At 52.5% G+C, this 19096-nt stretch overlaps 1 protein-coding gene across 2 annotated transcripts in view; it reads left to right on the forward strand.

Moving 5' to 3' along the window:
- Nucleotides 1-19096, forward strand: part of CNIH3 (cornichon family AMPA receptor auxiliary protein 3) — an 89281-nt gene that overhangs the window by 34420 nt on the left and 35765 nt on the right. For both annotated transcript variants that reach the window (XM_049633798.1, XM_049633799.1), the window contains exons 2-3: nucleotides 8128-8196; nucleotides 13097-13144. In XM_049633798.1, coding sequence (XP_049489755.1) covers nucleotides 8128-8196; nucleotides 13097-13144 — 117 coding nt within the window. The remainder of the gene's footprint in view (nucleotides 1-8127; nucleotides 8197-13096; nucleotides 13145-19096) is intronic.

Genomic DNA, 19096 nt, shown 5'->3' on the forward strand with positions numbered 1-19096 from the left:
TGAAAAGAACACAAATACATGGAGGTTAAATACATGCTATTAAACAATGAATGGGTCAACCAGGAAATTGAAGAGGCAATTAAAAAATACATGGAGACAAATGAAAAGTGAAAACACAATGATCCAAAATCTTTGGGATGCAGCAAAAGTGGTTCTAGGAGGGAAGTTTATAGCAATACAGGCCTACCTCAAAGAGCAAGAACAATCTCAAATAAACAATCTAATCTGACATGTAAAGGAGCTAAAGTAAAACAAAACCCAACACCAGTAGAGTGAAGGAAATAATAAAGATCAGATCAGAAATAAACAAAACAGAAGTGAAAGAAAGAAAGAAAGAAAGAAAAAGAAAGAAAGAAAGAAAGAAAGAAAGAAAGAAAGAAAGAAAGAAAGAACAGATCAATGAAAACAGGAGCTGGTTCTTTGAAAAGATCAACAAAATTGATAAGCCTTTAGCCAGACTCACAAAAAAAGGAGGGGTGACTCAAAATCAGAGATAAACACCAGAGAAATACAAAGGATTATAAGAGAATATTATGAAAAAATTATGTGCCAACAAATTGGACAACCTAGAAGAAATGGATACATTCCTAGAAACATACAACCTCCCAAAACTGAACCAGGAAGAAATAGAAAATTTGAGCAGACTGGATGCCAGCAATGAAATTGAATCAGTAGTAAAAAAAAAAAAACCTCCCAGCAAACAAAAGTCCAGGACCAGATGCCTTCATAGGGAAATTCTACCAAACACTTAAGAGTTGATATCTATTCTTCTCAAACTATTCAAAAGAATAGAAGAGGAAGAAAAGCTTCCAAATTCATTCTATGAAGCTAGCATTACCCTGATACCAAAAAGATAAAGACATCACAAAACAAAAAAAGAGAGAAAAGAGAGCTACAGGCCAATATCCCTGATGAACACAGGTGCGAAAATTCTCCAGAAAATATTAGCAAATGGAATCCAGCAATATATTTAAAAAATCATTCACCATGATCAAGTGGGATTCATTCCTGGGATGCAAGGAAGGTTCAATGCTTGCAAATCAGTCAACATGATACATCACATCAACAAGAGAAAGGATAAAAACCGTAATGATCCTTTCAGTAGATGCAGGAAAAGCATTTGACAAAGTATAACATTCATTCATGATAAAAACCGTCAACAAAGTAGGTTTAGAGGGAACATACCTCAACATAAGGGCCACATATGAAAAACCCACGGTAAACATCATTTCTAATGGGGAAAACAGAACTTTTCTCCTAAGGTCAGGAACAAGACAAGGATGTCCACTCTCACCACTTTTAGTTTTAATTTTTTCAATTTTTATTTTTCAGAGAGAGAGAGAGAGCATGAGTGGGGGGGACAGAGAGAGAGAGAGAGAGGGAGACACAAAATCTGAAGCAGGCTCCAGGCTCTGAGCTGTCAGCACAGAGCCTGATGTGGGGCTCAAACTCATGAACTGCAAGATCATAACCTTAGCCAAAGTCAGACACCCCTCCACCCTCACCACTTTTATTCAACAAAGTACTCGAAGAACTAGCCACAGCAATCAGATAAGAAAAAGGAATAAAAGGCATCCAAATTGGTAAGTAAGAAGTAAAACTTTCACTACTTGCAGATGACATGATACTATATATATAAAACCCTAAAGACTCCACCAAAAAGTTACTAGAACTGATAATTAATTCAGTAACGTCACCAAAAATTGCATCAAAAATAACAAAATACCTAGGAATAAACCTAACCAAAAAGATGAAAGACCTGTACTCTGAAAACTGTAAAACACTGAGGAAAGAAAGTGAAGATAACACAAAGAAATAGAGGAACATTCCATGCTTCTGGGTTGGAAGAACAAGTATTGTTAAAATTTCTGTACTGCCCGAAGCAATCCACACTTTAAATGCAATCCCTATCAAAATACCTACAGTATTTTTCACAGAACTAGAAAACACAATCCTAAAATTTGTATGGAACCACAAAAGACCCTGAGTACCCAAAGCGATCTTGAAAAAGAAGAGCAAAGCTTCTTTGTGAGGCATCACAATAACAGATTTCAAGTTATAGTACAAAGCTGTAGTAATTAAAATACTATGGGACTGGCACGGAAATAGACACATAGGTCAATATAAAAGTATACAGAGCCCAGAAATAAATACACGATGATATGGTCAATTGACTTTCAAGAATGAGGCAAGAATATACAAGGGGGGAAAGACAGTCTCTTCAAGAAATGATGCTAGTAAAACTGGGCACCTACATGCAAAAGAACGAACCTTGACCACTTTCTCACACCACATACAAAACTAAACTCAAATTGGATTGAAGACAGGGGTGCCTGGGTGGCTCAGTCGGTTAAGCGTCTGACTTCGGCCCAAGTCATGGTCTCACAGTTTGTGAGTTTGAGCCCCGCGTCGGGCTCTGTGCTAACAGCTTGGAGCCTGGAGCCTGCTTCAGATTCTGTGTCTCCCTCTCTCTCTGCCCCTCCCCAGCTCATGCTCGCACTCTGTCTCTGTCGAAAATAAATAAACTTAAAAAGAAATTAAAAAAAAATTGGATTGAAGACAAATGTGAGACCTGAAACCATAGAAATCCTAGAACAGAGCACAGTCTCTCTGACATCAGCCATAGCAAGTTTTCTAGATATGTCTCCTAAGGGAAATAAATGCAAAAAAAAAAAAAAATGTGATTATATCAAAATGCTTCTGCACAGTGAAGGAAACAATTAACAAAACTAAAAGGGAACCTATGGAATGAGAGAAGATATTTGCACATGATGTAAAGGGCTAGTATCCAAAATATATGAAGAACTTACACAACTCAACATCCAAAAAAACCAAATAATCTGATTAAAAAATAGAAGACATAGACCTTTCTCCAAAGAAGACATCCAGATGGTAAACAGACACGTAAAAAGATGTTCAACATCACTGATCATCAGAGAAATACAAATCAAAACCACAACGAGATATCACCTCACACCGGTCAGAATGGCCAGAATCAACAACACAGGAAACAACAGGTGCTGGGGAGGACGTGGAGAAAAGGGACCCCTCGTGCACTGTTGGCGGGAATGCAAACTGGTACAGCCACTGTGGGAAACAGTGTGGGGGGTTCCTCAGGAAATTAAAATTACCATATGATCAGTAATTCCTCTGCTGAGTATTTACCCAAAGAATATGAAAACACCAACTCGAAAGCATACATGCACCCCTGTGTTTACAGCAGCATTATTTACAATCGCCAAGCTGTGGAAGCAGCCTGAGTGTCCATGGACTGATGATGAAAAAGAACGGAATATTAGCCATAAAAAGCAATGAAATCTTGCCATTTGTGATAACGTGGGTTGCTCGTAGAGGGTACAATGCTAAGTGAAGTAAGTCCGAGAAAGACAAAGACCATACGATCTCACCCATATGAGGAACTTAAGAAACAAAACAAAGAAACAGAGAGACTAACCAAGAAACAGACTCTCAACTCTGGAGAGCAAGCTGATGGTCTCCAGAGCGGAGGGTGGGGGAATGATGGGTGAACTAGGTGAAAGGGATTAAGACTGCACTTCTCATGATGAGCACTGAGTCGTGCACAGAAGTGTTCGACGTAACACTGTACGTTAACTGTACTGGATTTTAGAAAGATAACTAAAAAATAAAATGGAAATGAATCAGTGACTTTGAGCACAAGCAGATTGTCCTCCCTAATGTGGGTGGGCCTCATCTAATCAGCCAAAGCCCCAAATAGAAGAGAAGACTGGCCTCCCTCGAGCCAGAGGGAATTCTGCAGCAGGTGGCTTTCAGACTGCTCCTGCAGCATCGACTTCGCCTGTGTCTCCGGGCTGCCGGCCCGCCCCGCAGGTCTGGGACTTGCCAGCCTTTGGAACTGCATGAGCCAGTTCTCTCCAGAACGCTGACTGATACGGAGGTGAAATGGGGGTGAGGTTAGGGGGAGACTCAGACGCCCTGTGCCGGTCTGAAATAGTTTTCTTTTCTAAGCTCTTGGCCGGGTAGGGTTAAGCAATTTCCTTGATTGGGAGTCCTTAGAAGACAGGGCTATCGGTGCTCAGCCCGTTGTGTCCTGCCCAGTATGGCACCCTGTACCGGTGGGGGCTTAGTAAACATTTCTCACTCCCCCAGGAAGAGCGGTGACGCTGTGCGGCCCCGTGCAAACAGCACAAGGAGGAGCATCGGAGGGAGGGACGGTTTTAGTCCCCCTTCTGCTGGGTGACCTCGGGCATTCCTGATGACCCGTCATTCTCCTCGATTGTTCACTGGGAAAGCGGACGGCACCCCAATTTGGGATGTTATGGAAAACGAACACAAAATAAAACACGTGAAAATACTTAGGGAAGTTTAAAGTACCCGTGACCTCTGGGCCTTGCACGGTTTTAGGAAAGGAGGTGGGCAGTAAATTGCGTGTCAGAGACCCTGGGTCTCTGCATGCGGCGCGGCGACAGGAGCTGAGCCAGGACCCGAAGGAGCGGCTGGTGTCCGTGAGTGCGGAGCTTTCTTCCGAGGGGCTGAGAGGTGGCTTAGCAAACCCTGGCCTGGAGCGGGTTAGGGTCAGGGAACAGAGATGCTAGGACTCATGGCCGCACCAGGGTCAGACATAGAACCGGGACCAAATGTCACGCCACACGTGGGTCCCCAGCAGTAAACTTGTTCCCATCAGCCATCCCTCTCCCGTCCCAGAGCGGGCTTGGGCTGCGTGTTGTGGGAATGGTGTGATAGGGAATAGGGAAAAGACATGGTGAGGTCATAAAAACCCCCTTCTTTCTAAATTACAAGTGCCTTATTATTTTTTTAATATTTATTGTTGGGAGAGCGTGAGTGGGGGAGGGGCAGAGAGAGAGGGACAGCGGATCTGAAGCGGACTCTGCACTGACAGGCCGTCAGCGCAGAGCCTGATGTGGGGCTCGAACTCAAGAACTGTGAGATCATGACCTGAGCCGAAGTCGGACGCTGAACTGAGCCACCCAGGCGCCCCTACAAGTGCATCCTGAGTGTGGCTTTGGAGGACTTACGGGAAGGCTCAGGGTGCAGGTAAAAGCCTGCTTCCACGGGGGGCGGGGGGTATTTATTTTGGGCCAGAAATGCTCCTGTTTGTCACCAGAGCCATGTCTTCCCGCAGATGTCTCAGGTCCCAGCAGTGGCAATTTCAGACACTCTGTGAATGGAGTGTATTGGTTTTCCCATGACTGCCTTCACGGCCACCACTGACTAGGTGGCTTGAAATCACAGGTGTTTTTCCCTCCCACGTCTGTAGGCCGAAGTCCGCAGTCGAGACTGCTCTCTCGGGAGGCTCTGGGGAGGCTCCTGGCTTGCGGTGGCTGCTGACGATCCGCGGTTCTCCTGGTTTGTAGCCACAGCACCGCAGTCTCCCGTGTCCTTTTCTCTACGGGGACGCTGTCGCTGGATTTCGGGCCTGTCGTGTCATTTTGAGTGATTATATCTGCAGAGACCCTACTTCCAAATAGGGTCACGTTCTGAGGTTCCGGGAGGATGAGAACCCGGGGACGTTATTCGGCCCATGACACGGAGAAACGAGGAGAGGGGTTGGCCCCGCTGGCCTCCGTGTGGGAGTCTGAGCACAGACCCGGGTGAGGGAGCCGTCCCTCTCCAGGTGGGCCCGGAGGCAGAAATTCCGGGCTCGGGCCACGAGCCCCCCCCCCCCATTAGAAAACGACGGACTGCTTTTCCCAACACCCAGCTGCCACCTGGCTTCCCCGGTCCGATGCGCCAGGATGCCCCTCCTTCTGTCCCCCACTCTCTGGGCACTGATTTTCCGCTGGGTGAACTCACGGCCTTGCCGAAAGACCTGATCTGCTCGCCAGCACCTCCCCGGCGTGCGAGGTCGGCGCTGGGGTCACCAGCACCGGTGTGTCGCCGATGGCCACTCGGTCACGTCCAGGCGGTTGGTTCCCTTTGTCAGATTGCGAGCAGCAGACGTGCTCAGCTCTGCAAGTCCCCCGGAGGCCACAGCGCCGGGGACCACAGAGGCCTAGCTGGTGGAGCCACGGGGGCCCTGCACGGGTGGGGTTCTGGCCGGTCCCTGCTCCCGGCCTCGTCTCCCGTGGTGTCTCCATCGGGGGGCTTCGGCCTCTGTGGCCCTTCTGCATCTCCCTCCTTCAGACCTTGCTTCCCCTTCGGGGCCTCTGCAGCCTAACTTCCTTCTGGAACTTTCCATGTCTGGCTCCTGGTCATTCAGGTCTCTCAGGTGAGGGGGCACCTCCCCAGAGACCTCTCGGACCTCCCCCCAATTCTGTTTCTTCGTATCACCCCCACCCAGTCCCTGTGGTAAGCTCTGTGACGACAGGGCCGTGTCTTCCCGCTCACCGTTGTGTCCCGAAGCTACGAACAGGGCGGAGAGTCTTCCGGCGTCTTTAGTAACTTCGCACTTCCTTTCTGCCCTTTCGATCCCAGAGAAGCGACGCTGTGTTGCAAGGCACACAGCTGATCCTGGATTCCGGACCTGGGGCATGGTGCTCGCTGTCCGAGCCCGGAGACCCCGTAATCCGAGCACGGTGCCTGGGGCTCGGCTCCCCGAACCCGACGCCAGGCCGGCGCCCCACCCAGTGCGCCCAGTGCGCGAGCAGTAAGATCACGCGATGCAGACTCGAGATCGTGAGGGGTCACCCAGCGAGGTGCTTGCGGAAGCCAGAGGGCACTGCCGGGAGAGAACATTCCAGAGAAAAGAGGCGTCTCCTAAATGCTCAGCCCTCAGTGGGGCAGCCCTGGGGACTCATTACCTATAGCGGGTTGGGATTTCAGCCACTTCTCACTCTTCCAGGAAGGGTTTGCCGCAGTACAGCGCTATTATTTTTAGCAAAATAACTGTTGTAGACAAGCAAGGTGATTTTTAATCCCCTGATTATAAATGCTGTTGGCCTAAAGAAGGAGAGCTCCTTGAGATACAACTCCCCGCCTCTTGAGATGGGTCCAGGCTGCTCCCCGCCTGAGAGTCTGCTGATGTTGCTGTGGGGAGGGGGCATCGCTAGCCCTGGTGGGGCCCCTCGCGGGGACTCCATTTGGCCAGTGAGTCGTTGCTCTGTGACCCTGTGGCGGTTGGGGCCGGGGAGAGGCTGGAGAGTCTGGGGCAGGACCTCTGTGATGAGTTAGCTTCGGCTTAGTGGTGGCACAGACAGGGCTCAAGTTCACAGACACAGCTTCACACATGGGGGCTCCCAGGGGGTTCTGTCGGTCAAGCGTCCGAGTCTTGATCTTGGCTCAGGTCATGATCTCGTGGTTCGTGAAATGAAGCCCCATGTAGGGCTCTGTGCTGACGGTGTGGAGCCTGCTTGAGGTTCTCTCTCTCCCTCTCTCTCTCTGCCCTTCTCCTGCTTGTGCACGCTCTCTCTCTCCTCTCTCTCTCAAAATAAACAGACTTTAAAAAAAAAGTGTTGCTGGCTCATATAAAAGGGGGGAACCTTGAAAAGTACTTTGATGTGGGGCTTCTGGATGGCTTAGTTGGTTAAGCGTCCGACTTCGGCTCAGGTCATGACCTCGCGGTTCGTGAGATCAAGCCCCACGTCAGGCTCTGTGCTGTCAGCACAGAGACCTCTCTGGATCCTCTGTCCACATCTCTTTGCCCCTCCCCTGATAGTGTGCTCACTCTCTCTTGTTTCTCTCTCAAAATATATAAATAAATTTGAAAAAAGAAACAGCTTCCCACTGAGTTCTTCTTCCCTTCCTGACTTCTCTGCAGACCCCCCTGGCCTGGCCCTGCCTCTCCTGACCTGCCAGCTCCGTGCACCTGAGGCCCTGGCCTCTGACCTCCTCTAGGGCTAGTTTGTGAGTGAGTTTAGCTTTGAGAGGACGGTTCTGTCGTCTGTCCTCACCAGGCTGCGTATGAGGTCTGTGGGCCTTATTTGTCTGCCAGCCACAAGGATGAGGCCTAATGCAGCACCTGGCCTGTTCCCTATTTGGGGGACTTTTAAGCGGACGCAGAACATGGCAGAGGAGCCCAGTCAGCCCCAGGCGTGTGTCGCCAGCTCCGACAGCCACCGACTCCAGCCAGCCTCCTGTCCTTGACCTCCCCGCCCCCGCTATCATTTGCAGCAGACCTACAGGGAGCTCGTGGCCTGGTGCATTGGCTCACGTTTGCACTAACATCTCGACTCTGCGTATTCGTTTCAGATAATTGCCTTCGATGAGTTAAGGACAGATTTTAAGAGCCCCATAGACCAGTGCAACCCTGTTCACGCGGTAAGTGGTGGGAGCTGGTGGCGGGCAGGGTTCAGGAGGGCAGGGTGGCAGGGGGCAGGGTGGTGGAGGGCAGGGGCGTGGTGGAGGGCAGGGTGATGGGGGGACCAGGGGGCAGAGGGCAGGGGGGCAGTGGGCAGGGTGGCGGAGGGCAGGGTGGTGACGGGCCTGTGGAGGAGGGAGGTTCTGATACGGGTGGGGCGGGTGAAGGACATACCAGCCCTGAGTGCCTGGCTCCGGGCTGTTGAGGACACATCTCGAGCCCGAGGTCGGACGTCTCCACTTAACTCACAAGTATGAGCACCCCAGTCACCCAGGTGGGGGGGGGGGGTCTGCCGTGCTGAGGCCTCGTGCTGTCTTGTGGTTATTCGTCCTTGAACCAGCATGTTGTGGGGGACGGGAGCCTCCTTAGTGGTCGTTCGTGCTCGGCACTGGCCAGCGTCTCAGTGGGACACGTGCAGAGTGGGTGTTCGGGGCCCCTGACCCCACACCACCGCCCAGGAGACGCCCACCTCGAGAGGCTCCGTGGGCCCAGGCCGACTCACTTCCCGCTGGGGAACCCGACTCAGTCTGGTCGTCGGTGCGGTGACAGCCCCTCTGCCCCAGGTCGCCGCTCCGGGTCTTACCACTCCCTCTCAGTTGTCAGCTGCTCCCATATGGAGGTGGGCGTGGAGAGCGGCCTTGGTGCAGGAGACGGATAGGGGCGCCCGTGGGGAAGGGGTGGGTGGGGTCTCTGCTTCTCTGGTCAGTGCAGCCTACTTCCCGGAGCCGGGGACCGGCCACGCACGTGGACAGGGCCTTGTCCACACTCATTCCAGACCAGCACTGCTGGGCTCAGAGGATGGGGTGCACACGGGTCACTCAGGGGGCATCTCTCCGTCTGAACTCACGGGGCCCAAGCACCGATGAAGGTCCTCCCAGGCCCTTCCAGCATGGAAGCAAGTGTTGGTTTGAGTAGCTCTGTTGATACTTGTTTCAAAAAAATTTTTTAATGTTTATTTTTGAGGGGGGGGGGGGACAGAGAGACAGAGAATGTAAGCAGGAGAGGGGCAGAGAGAGAGGGAGACACAGAACCTGAAGCAGGCTCCAGGCTCCGGGCTGTCAGGACAGAGCCCGACGTGGGGCTCGATCACGCAAACCACGAGATCATGACCTGAGCCGAACTCAGGAGTCAGACGCTCAACTGACTGAGCCACTCAGGCGCCCTGATGATATTTTTATTTAGAGGCTGTAGACTGAACAGCAGGATTTACTAGTGTGACGCTGTCTTAACCTGGAAGGCTCGCGGCATCACTCTCTAGTGACAGGGACACAGGGGTCCGTTCTTGGAGAAAGTTAAGCTCCCTGGAGGAACCACAAGACCAGGGGACTAGGCTTCAGGGTCGCCTCCGTGAAGTGCAGGGTTTTCACTGGGGTCGCCAGGTTTTGGTAGTCTTTTCCGCCTGCGGGAACCTCGTGTGTAGCGTATGAGCCTCTCCCACGCCGGCATCGTTTACCGTGAGTACAGACTTGCGCAGGGGCCCGCGGCTCGCAGGCGGTGAGGTCAGGATTCGAGGTGTGCCGTCTGTGTTCTTACCTCCTCCTCTGTGTTGTCTCTTTCGGAGATCTGATTTTCTAAAGCCTGATTTCAGAATCCCTTTGGCACCCATGCTTTGGTTCCATGGCGTAGAGCCAAACCCTTTCAAAGTCGACTGTGGGAAGCAGAATTTTGTTACAAGTTGAAGGACTCCCTCAGAGGCACTTGGAAACTCCTTAGTTTTATGAAACTTGCATTAAAATCCATCTTGTTTCCATCGGCCGGTGTCCCCCCCGCCCCCGGCTAACCTGGCTCCACAGGGCCTGAAAGGCCTCACTTCTTTCTGGATGTTTTGTTTGTTTGGCAGTGGCTCGTCTGCACCCACCAAGGGCACAGAGCTGCTCAGCTCGAGAGGGCGCGTCCCGGGGGGTCAGCTGCCTGCGCTGCGTCCTCCTAGCTGTCCGGGCTCAAATCAGGACGCAGCTCACTTAGAACACCCAGGGCTTTCTGAAATGACCCCAGGGTCACGCGAGTGCAGAAATGTGTCCTCCACTCAGCTCCGTCCTGCAAATCCGACCCACGGACAAACGTCACGGAGCAGGCAGTTTTCTTAGTTCAGATGGGACGGAGGAAACAGGACCCACTCGGGGGCCGAGGCGGCCTCTGCTGAGGGTCCGAGCAAGAACGGAGCCTGCATACAGTAGGAGCTCAACTGTTGTTGATGAAAGTGAATCCTGCAGGGTGAGGTGAGCCTGGAGGCTGGGTCTCAGCTCTTTACTCCTGTCATTAGAGCCACGCTTCCAACAGGTTGTGATGTAATTAAGGAGCCTGGACCCTGCTGGCCAAACTTGTAGACAGACTGAAGGCCCAGGGAAAGGAGTCTTGTCTGGGATTTTGAAAGTTTATTTATTTTGAGAAAGAGGGAGCGAGCATCGGAAGGACATGGGGGAGGAGCAGAGAGAAAGAGAGAGCGAGCGCGTGAATGAGCATGAGTGGGGGAGGGGCAGAGAGCGAGGGAGACACAGAATCGGAAGCAGGCTTCAGGCTCTGAGCTGTCAGCACAGAGCCTGACTCGGGGCTCAAACTCACGAACTATGAGATCATGACCTGAGCCGAACTCGGACGCTCAACCGACTGAGCCCCCCAGGCGTCCCTCTTAACTGGGATTTAAAAAAAAATCTGTTAAAACCCTACATGGAAGAATATTAGGCACATTTTCTTGGTTCTTAGGATTTACTCCCTGGCAGGAAGTTAAGCGCTTTAGATGCCTCATTAACTGTGTTGGAGCGATCTCGGCCTCCGTGGAGGCAGCTCAGCCTCAGGAGGCTCGGAACAGTTGCCTCCCTGGGCCGTGACGCCAGCTCCGGGTGGACTCAGCTTATAAGCAGTTGCTCTAGGAAGATCCCCTAAAGCACAGACTTGCTGGGCCCTTGGGGCAGACCCCCTTCCAGGAGGAGGAGGGGGCCCCCGTGTTACTCTAGCATCTCATTTAGCCCTTCCCTTCCTCTTCCCAATGGGGCCTTCACTGTCGCCACGGAGCGAGGGAGCTGTTGTCCCCTGAGGACCAGCCCGTGTGTCCCACGGCACCCTCTCTGTGCCTGGTTCTGCACACCTTTCCTTATTCTCCACGTAGGCAGCCACGATGCCCAGCTGCATGGGGGTTTGTGTGGGCGCACACGTGCGTGTGTGGGCACGCACACGTGTGGTCCGCCTTCCTTGCCACGTGGGCGCTAATCTGTCCTGATGTGGGCTCTTAAAGGGCGCCCAGGAATCACTGTATGAGTCAGTTAGGGAAATAGAAGTGTCCCAGCCACCTGTCTCCTCCAGATCCGCGAGGAATTTCATTACCGTCACATCCACGGCCACCACATTGCCTCGGTAACAGAGCGCCGGCGGATGCTGCAGCCGTGCTCACAGTGGCTCCAGAAAACAAGAAAGTCATTGCGGGAAAGGGGAGGCAACACACGGTGTGTGACGTGACCGTCATCACCTGCCCAGCCATTAGGCACCTGTCCCCAGCAGTGAGCCAGGCTCCAGACAGGGACCTCGACATTTGCAGAAGTCTTAGCCTGGGGGCATAGTGGGATGATGACTTCCCCTAAATATACTCACTTTAGAAAAATAAAACCAATGGTGGGGATCCACCCTACCTTGGACACAAATGAGGACACCCGTGCTCCAGGGACCCAAGTGGGCCCAAGCGGTCTTCCCAGGAGGGCTGATTGTGGGCGCCCGGAAGGATGTCCCTGGTACTTGTCTTATAACCACAAGTTTGTGCCTTTTCACCCCTCCCCCACTCCCTGTCTCTGATGACCACACTTCTGATCTCCTTTTCTAGGAGTTTGCTTTGTTGTTGTTGTACATTTGTAGATTCCACAAACATAAGTGAGATCGCACGGGATTTGTCTTTCTCTGTCTGGCTTATTTCACTCGGCATAATGCCCTCTCCTCCGTCCACATTGTTACAAACGGCAGGGGGTTCCTTTTTTATGGCTGAGTAATATTCCAGTGTTTGTGTGTGTTGTGTGCGTGTGTGTGCATGTATCATGCTATGTAACAGTATACTGTATATATGCTGTGTGTGTATATGTGCATGTGTCTCATACTATATAATATACTATACATATGCTGTGTATGTATATGTGTGTATATCATACTATATAATAGTATATATATGCTGTGTACGTATGTATGTGTGTGTGTGTGACATTTTCTTCTTCCATTCATCTATCCAGGGACACTTAGGTAGACTCCGTGTCGTGGCTATTGGAAATACTACTCACGCTGCAGTGAGCACAGAGGTGCAGATATCTTTTCCAGGCAGTGATTTCATTTCTTCCAGGCAGATATTCAGAAGTAGAATTATTGGATTGTAGGGTAGTTCTATTTTTAACTTTTTGAGGACCCCCCATACTGTTCTCCACAGTGTCTGCACCAGTTTGCATTCCCACCAGCAGTGCACGAGGGTTCTCCTCTCTCCGCATCATCCTCGCTGACACTGTAGTTTCCTGTGTTGTTGATTTGGGCCATCCTGACAGGTGTGAGGCGGTACCCCACCGTGGCTTTGATTTGCATTTCCCTGATGATGGGTGTTGAGCACCTTTTCACATACCCATTGGCCGTCTGTATGTCTTCTTTGGGAAAATATCTATTCAGATCCTCTGCCCATTTACAATTGGATGATTTGTTTTTTTGCTAGTGAGTTCTATGAGCAGAAACTCTCGTTAGGAGGCGCTGGGTGGGAGCATGCAGGCCACGTGGCCGGGAGGGGTCTCTGGTGGGTTCCGCCTCCTGTGCTGGGGGCTGAATGTGGGGGCTTCTCAGGTTCTCGCAGCAGAACATCTAACCTCCAACCTCCCCTCTTTTCCTCTCTTTTGCGTCCTGAAGAGGGAACGGCTGAGGAACATTGAACGCATCTGCTTCCTCCTGAGAAAGGTCAGTGCAGGAACGCCACACCGAGGGTGGACGGCCACGGGGTCGTGGCCGGTCACACGGTAAAAGGGGCCAGCGAGGCTCATGCCTGCTCCAGCCCCGTCTCCCCCGAAGGCAAATGGCAGGGGCGGGGGAGGTGGGAGCGTGTGGAAACCTCCAGAGATGAAAGGAGCTGATTAGAGTGGTGGCCATCACCAGAGTGGTGGCGCTGGACCCTTGCAGGTGCCTCTGGTTGGATCGGGAGGTCCTCTATCTTTGCGTGATGATGGGTGGCATTTGCACCTGATGCCGCCCCTGCGGCCTTTGTTCCTGGCTGGCGCTGGGGATGCACCTGCCCGGCTCCAGGAAGCTTTTAACTAGCTGCTGGCTTTCCTTTGAGGTTTCAGCTGCCACTCAGCCTCGCAGATTGATTGACAGCGTCACGGGGAGCGTGTCAGGGCTGGGACAGGACGCGTGATGAAGGGGAGCCTGCGTTCGGAGAGTTGTTCTGAATGGGTGGGCAGAGGTCACGGCCGCCGGGCGCCTCCGGAACACACGTGTGCATGCACATTCATGGGTGCGTGTGCTCTCCGAGACATAGCTGGGGAAGCCCGATGGCAGAGGGACGTCACCGTCCAGCAGGAAAGTGTGTGCAGAGAGCAGCGAAGTGTAGAGACCAGCAACTTGCAGGTAGGAGGAAGCGGTACCCGCAGCCGAGAGCCAGAGGACACTCCCATCTCTGTTCCGAGCGGATGGGCTACGGGACACCGTAAAGCCACCCGTCAACCCGAAAGGAGTTTTTGAGCCTCCTGTGAGTAGGAGAGAAACAGATACCTTGCCAGCATCGACAGAAGGAAAATCATCGTGCGAGCTTTTGAAACTTTTCTAGATTTCAATAATGATGCCTTCCATTGGAAGAGCGAGCTTAATCAAAAGTTAATTATTTTTCCTGCCAATTACTTGCCCGTTGACGTTTTCTTAGACACTCGGTGTGTTAGAGTTTCATGTCTTGGATGAGGCAGCAGGGAAGTATGGTCAGATGATGACAAGCATATGAAAACACGAGTGATCCAAGAGTAAAGAAGGATTTAAGAGAACAGCACGTGTCATTTGGTATTAAGGGCAGTTCATGAATCTGTGAATTACTTTCCCAGGTAATATCTTGGGCACCAGTGATGCCTTCGGCTGTGACTTCCGGTCTTTGGCTGGTGCTTTCCGACTGACAGTGTCTGTCACATCCCTTTCCCCCATCCTGAATGTACCCCAGCCCCCCACCCCGGACTCTCTGGCAAGGCAGTAATCCACATCCTTCACATCAGGCTTGCTCACCCTTCTGACTGCTTGACCACTGACTCTGGTGGGACAGGGACCAGTGGCCTGGCCGTGTCTGCCAGAGTCCTGCCTTACAGCCTGAAGGTCAAAGCCAAGGGTGTGAAAGAAAAGGGGCTGAGCAAGAATTAGAATTACCATTTGCAAATTTACATAGAGTTTGCATACACTTTCTAGAACTGTATGCAGTAGATGAGGCGTTTTGCTCTAGGAAACATATTCCAAGGGCCTTTTTCTGTTTTTTTCCTTTTCATGGGCTCTGTCCCCTCATCCCCCCCACCTAACCCCACCTTGCTGCAGCCTCCACTGCTCCCGTGAAGGCATGTTTCGTTCAATGTTAGCAGGCGACACCAGGGGGGAAAGTTCCAGTAGACACAGGGGACAGCGAGGAGAGTTCCAGTGGACAGCAGAGGACAGGGAGGAGAGTTCCGGTAGACAGCAGAGGACAGCAAGGAAAGTTCCAGTGGACAGCAGAGGACAGGGAGGAGAGTTCCAGTAGACAGCAGAGGACAGGGCACACTGACTTCAAGTCTGCAGGTGTGAGAGCCGTGCTCGATCACTGATCACTCATCCTGCAGCCTCACGGCCTCGGCCCCGCCACCGGCTGGGCGAGAACCTAGCCGGGAACGTGTCTCTCTTACTACACTTACTACTTACATCAGATGTGTATTTTCATATCACATGTAACTCTGTCGTGCTCGCCGTCTACACAGAAGGCCCCTTGGGGAACCGGGGGTAATGTATACAGGCTTCTGCTGCTTCCCCGTCCTGCCCCCTGCCCCGGTGATCCACGAGGCCCTCAGTGCGACTCTAACCCTGGGCTCAGTGAGCACAACGCCTCCCCTGGGAGGCTGCTGGGGAATTAGCGGGGAGGACACAGGTGTGCGCAGCTCAGAACGGCTGACACCGTCACATGTTACCGCTGTCGTCCTGCCTCTTGGTGGCTGCCAAAACCTCTGTGAACGCCCCCGGGGCATGCCTTCCGTGCCGAGGCGGGTGCAGGTGCGGTGGCCCATGGCCGGCGGCCTCCCCCAGGCTCCAGCTCTGGTCCTCCTGCCAGAGTCTGAGCCCGTGCCGGGCACAGGGGGAGGCTGAGTGGGTCTGGTTAGCACCACCACCTTCTGGGAACTGTACCTTCCAAGAAATTCCTTGGAACTTGTCTCCTAACACCCAGAATGTGATGCATTTCAGCAGCTGATTGTTGTTAAACCACCTCCTCAGCTTTCTCGGGAGGAAGGAAGGGATTTTCAAGTGGATCCATTTCAAGCTCTGTAATTATCAGGAAATGTGTTCTTTGGGTAATTGTCTGAACTGCAGGGTTCTTGTGTTGACGTGTGTGTATGATTCACGTTCTAGGGCAGGACCACTCTGTGAGCCGCTCTCCCACTGGAGCAGGATGTCGGCTCCGTGGGTCACGGAGAAGGGCGGGGTGGGAGCAGGAAGCGTCTGACGAGGGGCCCCTGCTGCCTCTCCAAGTTCAGGAAAGGAAGTTCAGTGAGAGCCCAGGGTCGGCATGAGCTCGGGGAGAAGCGTTCCTTGCGAGCTGTGGTCGTCACACCCTGGATTTGGTTGTCCTGGGACGTGTCAAGTGTCACTTCCCTTGGGCCAAGTTGGTCGTGCGTCACTGATGGTCTCGCGTTCGCCGGAGCCTGCGTGCGTGGCAGGACCCAGCGCGCCGTGTGGCTTGACGGAGCTGCGGTTCTCCTTTTTCCCCAACTTCCGCAAGCTTGTGTCCAGTGTCACTGTCGGTTTTCTGACCTCTGTGGCTGCAGAGAGCCCCGGGGGATGGATGATTTTCTCTCCCTCCAGGGCTGTGGAAGAGGAGGACGGGCGGAGGGTGTTGCGTCCTTTGGGGCCGCGTAACCAGGTGGGAGGCGGCAGGTGCACCAGGTTTTATTCTGGAAAGAACGGGGTGGTGATAAGGCCACAGGAGTTACCACCCTGACCGCCTGTGCCCCTCCCCCTTCGTGCTTACCCGAGCCACACCTGCTTCGGGGGAGGGGTCGAGGCGGGAAGTACAGCTGAACGGTGTGAAACCGGCACCCGCCGCAGACACTCCACGATGTGGTCCCACAGGCGGAGCTGGCGGAGGTGGGCAGTGGTCGAGCAGGAAGACCACACTGCTGTTCCCGACTCTTCACCCTCTGTATCCGTGGGGTCACGTCCCTGAAGCCATGACCTCCCCGAAGCCAGGGATGGTGGGGACCCTCTCCTCTGCACGCACGCTGGGCTCTGCCAGGTCTTCCGAGTTCTGGGAGTGCCTGCTCTCCTGAGCTTCTGACGTCACTGGGGCCAACCCACTGCAAGGAGCCCGGGGGCATGGGGTGCAGACCCCAGCCCAGCTGTAGCTCAGAACCAAGCCCGCTAGATCCAGTGACCCCTCCCCCCCAGTCAACCTTCAGCTGTGCGAGCAAGTATAAATGATTATTGTTTCGAGGCGCTGAATACTGGAATGATTTGTTATGCGGCATTGTTACAGCGATGACTGACCGATACTGCACGCTTGTGCTGCTTACATAAGGGGGAGTCTTTTTTTTAAAAACCTGATTGTATCCTGTGCCACACATCAGCTGTTTGCTGACTCTGTACATTTATAAATAGACCGTTTCAAACTCTGTCCCAATTTCTTTGACCTCAGAGGAGGCTGCTAAATGCATTCATGTACCCGAGCCTAGAGAAAGACCCACATCACTTTGGATCACGTTATTTGTCCGGCATTAGCTACCTGGAAGAACAGCGAAGACGGTGCCTTTTCCATAATTCCCAGCACTCCTGCCACAATGAACTGACTTGATTGCCAGTCTTTTTAGCCGCTGGCACTGTTCTTCCTTTGGGCTCTGGAGAGAACGGTGTGTTTAATTGAGGGACACGATACAGTTGAAAAGGGACACATAAACTCAGAGGCAGTTGCATGGAATGCCTTAGAGAGACCATCCTTGGCTCAGGAATTTTCCAGAATGGAAGTCTGTGTTGGCTGGCAGATTTCTAAAATGTGCTGGGGACAGGAGCTGTTTCTGTTTTTAGAGTGACCACTGCCCGCCTTTAAAAGAATTAGCTCTTTTGGGGTGCCTGGGTGGCTCAGTCGGTTGAGCGTCCGGCTTCGGCTCAGGTCATGATCTCGCGGTTTGTGAGTTCTAGCCCCATGTTGGGCTCTGTGCTGACAGCTTGGAGCCTGGAGCCTGTTTCGGATTTTGCGTCTCCCTCTCTGTCTGCTCCTCCCCCACTCGTGCTCTGTCTCTCTGTCTCTCTCTCTCTCAAAAATAAATAAACATTAAAATTTTTTTTAAAGAATTAGCTCTTTTATATATATATATATTTTAATGTTTATTCATTTTTGAGAGACAGAGCACAAGCGGGGGAGGGGCAGAGAGAGAAGGAGACACAGAATCCGAAGCAGGCTCCGGGCTCCAAGCTGTCAGCACAGAGCCCGACGCGGGGCTCAAACCCACGAACCGTGAGATCATGACCTGAGCCCAAGTTGGACACTTTATCGACCGAGCCACCCAGGTGCCCCTAAAAGAATTAACTCTTAATCCTCATGACGACACTATGAAGCACTAATGATTAATAGACGAGGAAGTCGGGGGTGTAGAGAGATTTACTGTTCTGGGGTCTCATGTTTCTCAAGTCGGTGGATCTGAAGTCAACATTTTTAATCACAAAATAGGGGAAGTTGTTGCTTCTCTGACACCTGCTGTTTATGGACCACCACGACGGTAATATCGCTCAGCTATTTAAAGGGAAGGCAGGAATCCCCAAAGCCACAGGGACCCTGTAATATGCTTGGCTCACCATGATGGGGCCGAGTGGATTCCTTTAAGGCTCTTTTCTATTTCCGTTTAACTCCTTGGTAGGATAGTTCACCCCTCGAGGGAATGTTTGAAGAAAAGTAAAAATATCCTAGAACAACGCTTGCAACTAGTTCAGAAACTGTGTCTCATGTATAATGTATTTTCCATCGCTTTCTGCGGCAAAGTCCTCGTTACAGGGAAGGACGGAACATTTTGCTTGCCGCGTGAGCAGCGGTGCTGTCCCAGGGTTGCTGAACCGGAAGCCGGGTGGTGGGGGCAGCGGGGGCTCTGTCCTCACCTCGCTCGCCCCCAAGGCCGCGGCAGGACAGGCAGCGGACCCTACAACAGCTCTGGCTCCCCGTTGCCTGTGGCTGCTTGGCCGGATCCTCCCTGCTTCTTCATCACCACCATCATAGAGGGTCAGGCCAGTCAACAACAGCTACGGCGTCTATTTCTCGTGGGTCCGTGGGTCACTGGTTGGTCCCCTGATCCTGGCTGGGCTTACAGGGAGAAGGGGTGTCACTTGCTCTTGCCTGAGGCTCACGCATGTCTCTGGACACAGGCCATTAGCTGGCCTAGGATGGCCTCCACGGGGGCAGTTGGACCCGCTCCGCATCTCGTCCTCCAGCGACTCACCCAGGCCCTGCTCACTGCGTCACAGAGAAGCCGGAGAACAAGTGGAAACGCGCGGGCGCTTTTTCAAGCTTTGGTTTGCATCAGACCTACTAGTGCCCTGTGGGCTGGCGCGAGTGACACGGCCGAGCCCAGGGTGTGGGTTCAGAAGCTCCCCAGGTTTGTGCAGGGGGCAGGCTGTGCCAGGTGGCAGGTGGGTGAGTCAGGGAACCTACGCAGGAGG

The sequence above is a fragment of the Panthera uncia genome, chromosome F1 (genome assembly GCF_023721935.1).
Source record: "Panthera uncia isolate 11264 chromosome F1, Puncia_PCG_1.0, whole genome shotgun sequence".
Taxonomy (NCBI): domain Eukaryota; kingdom Metazoa; phylum Chordata; class Mammalia; order Carnivora; family Felidae; genus Panthera; species Panthera uncia.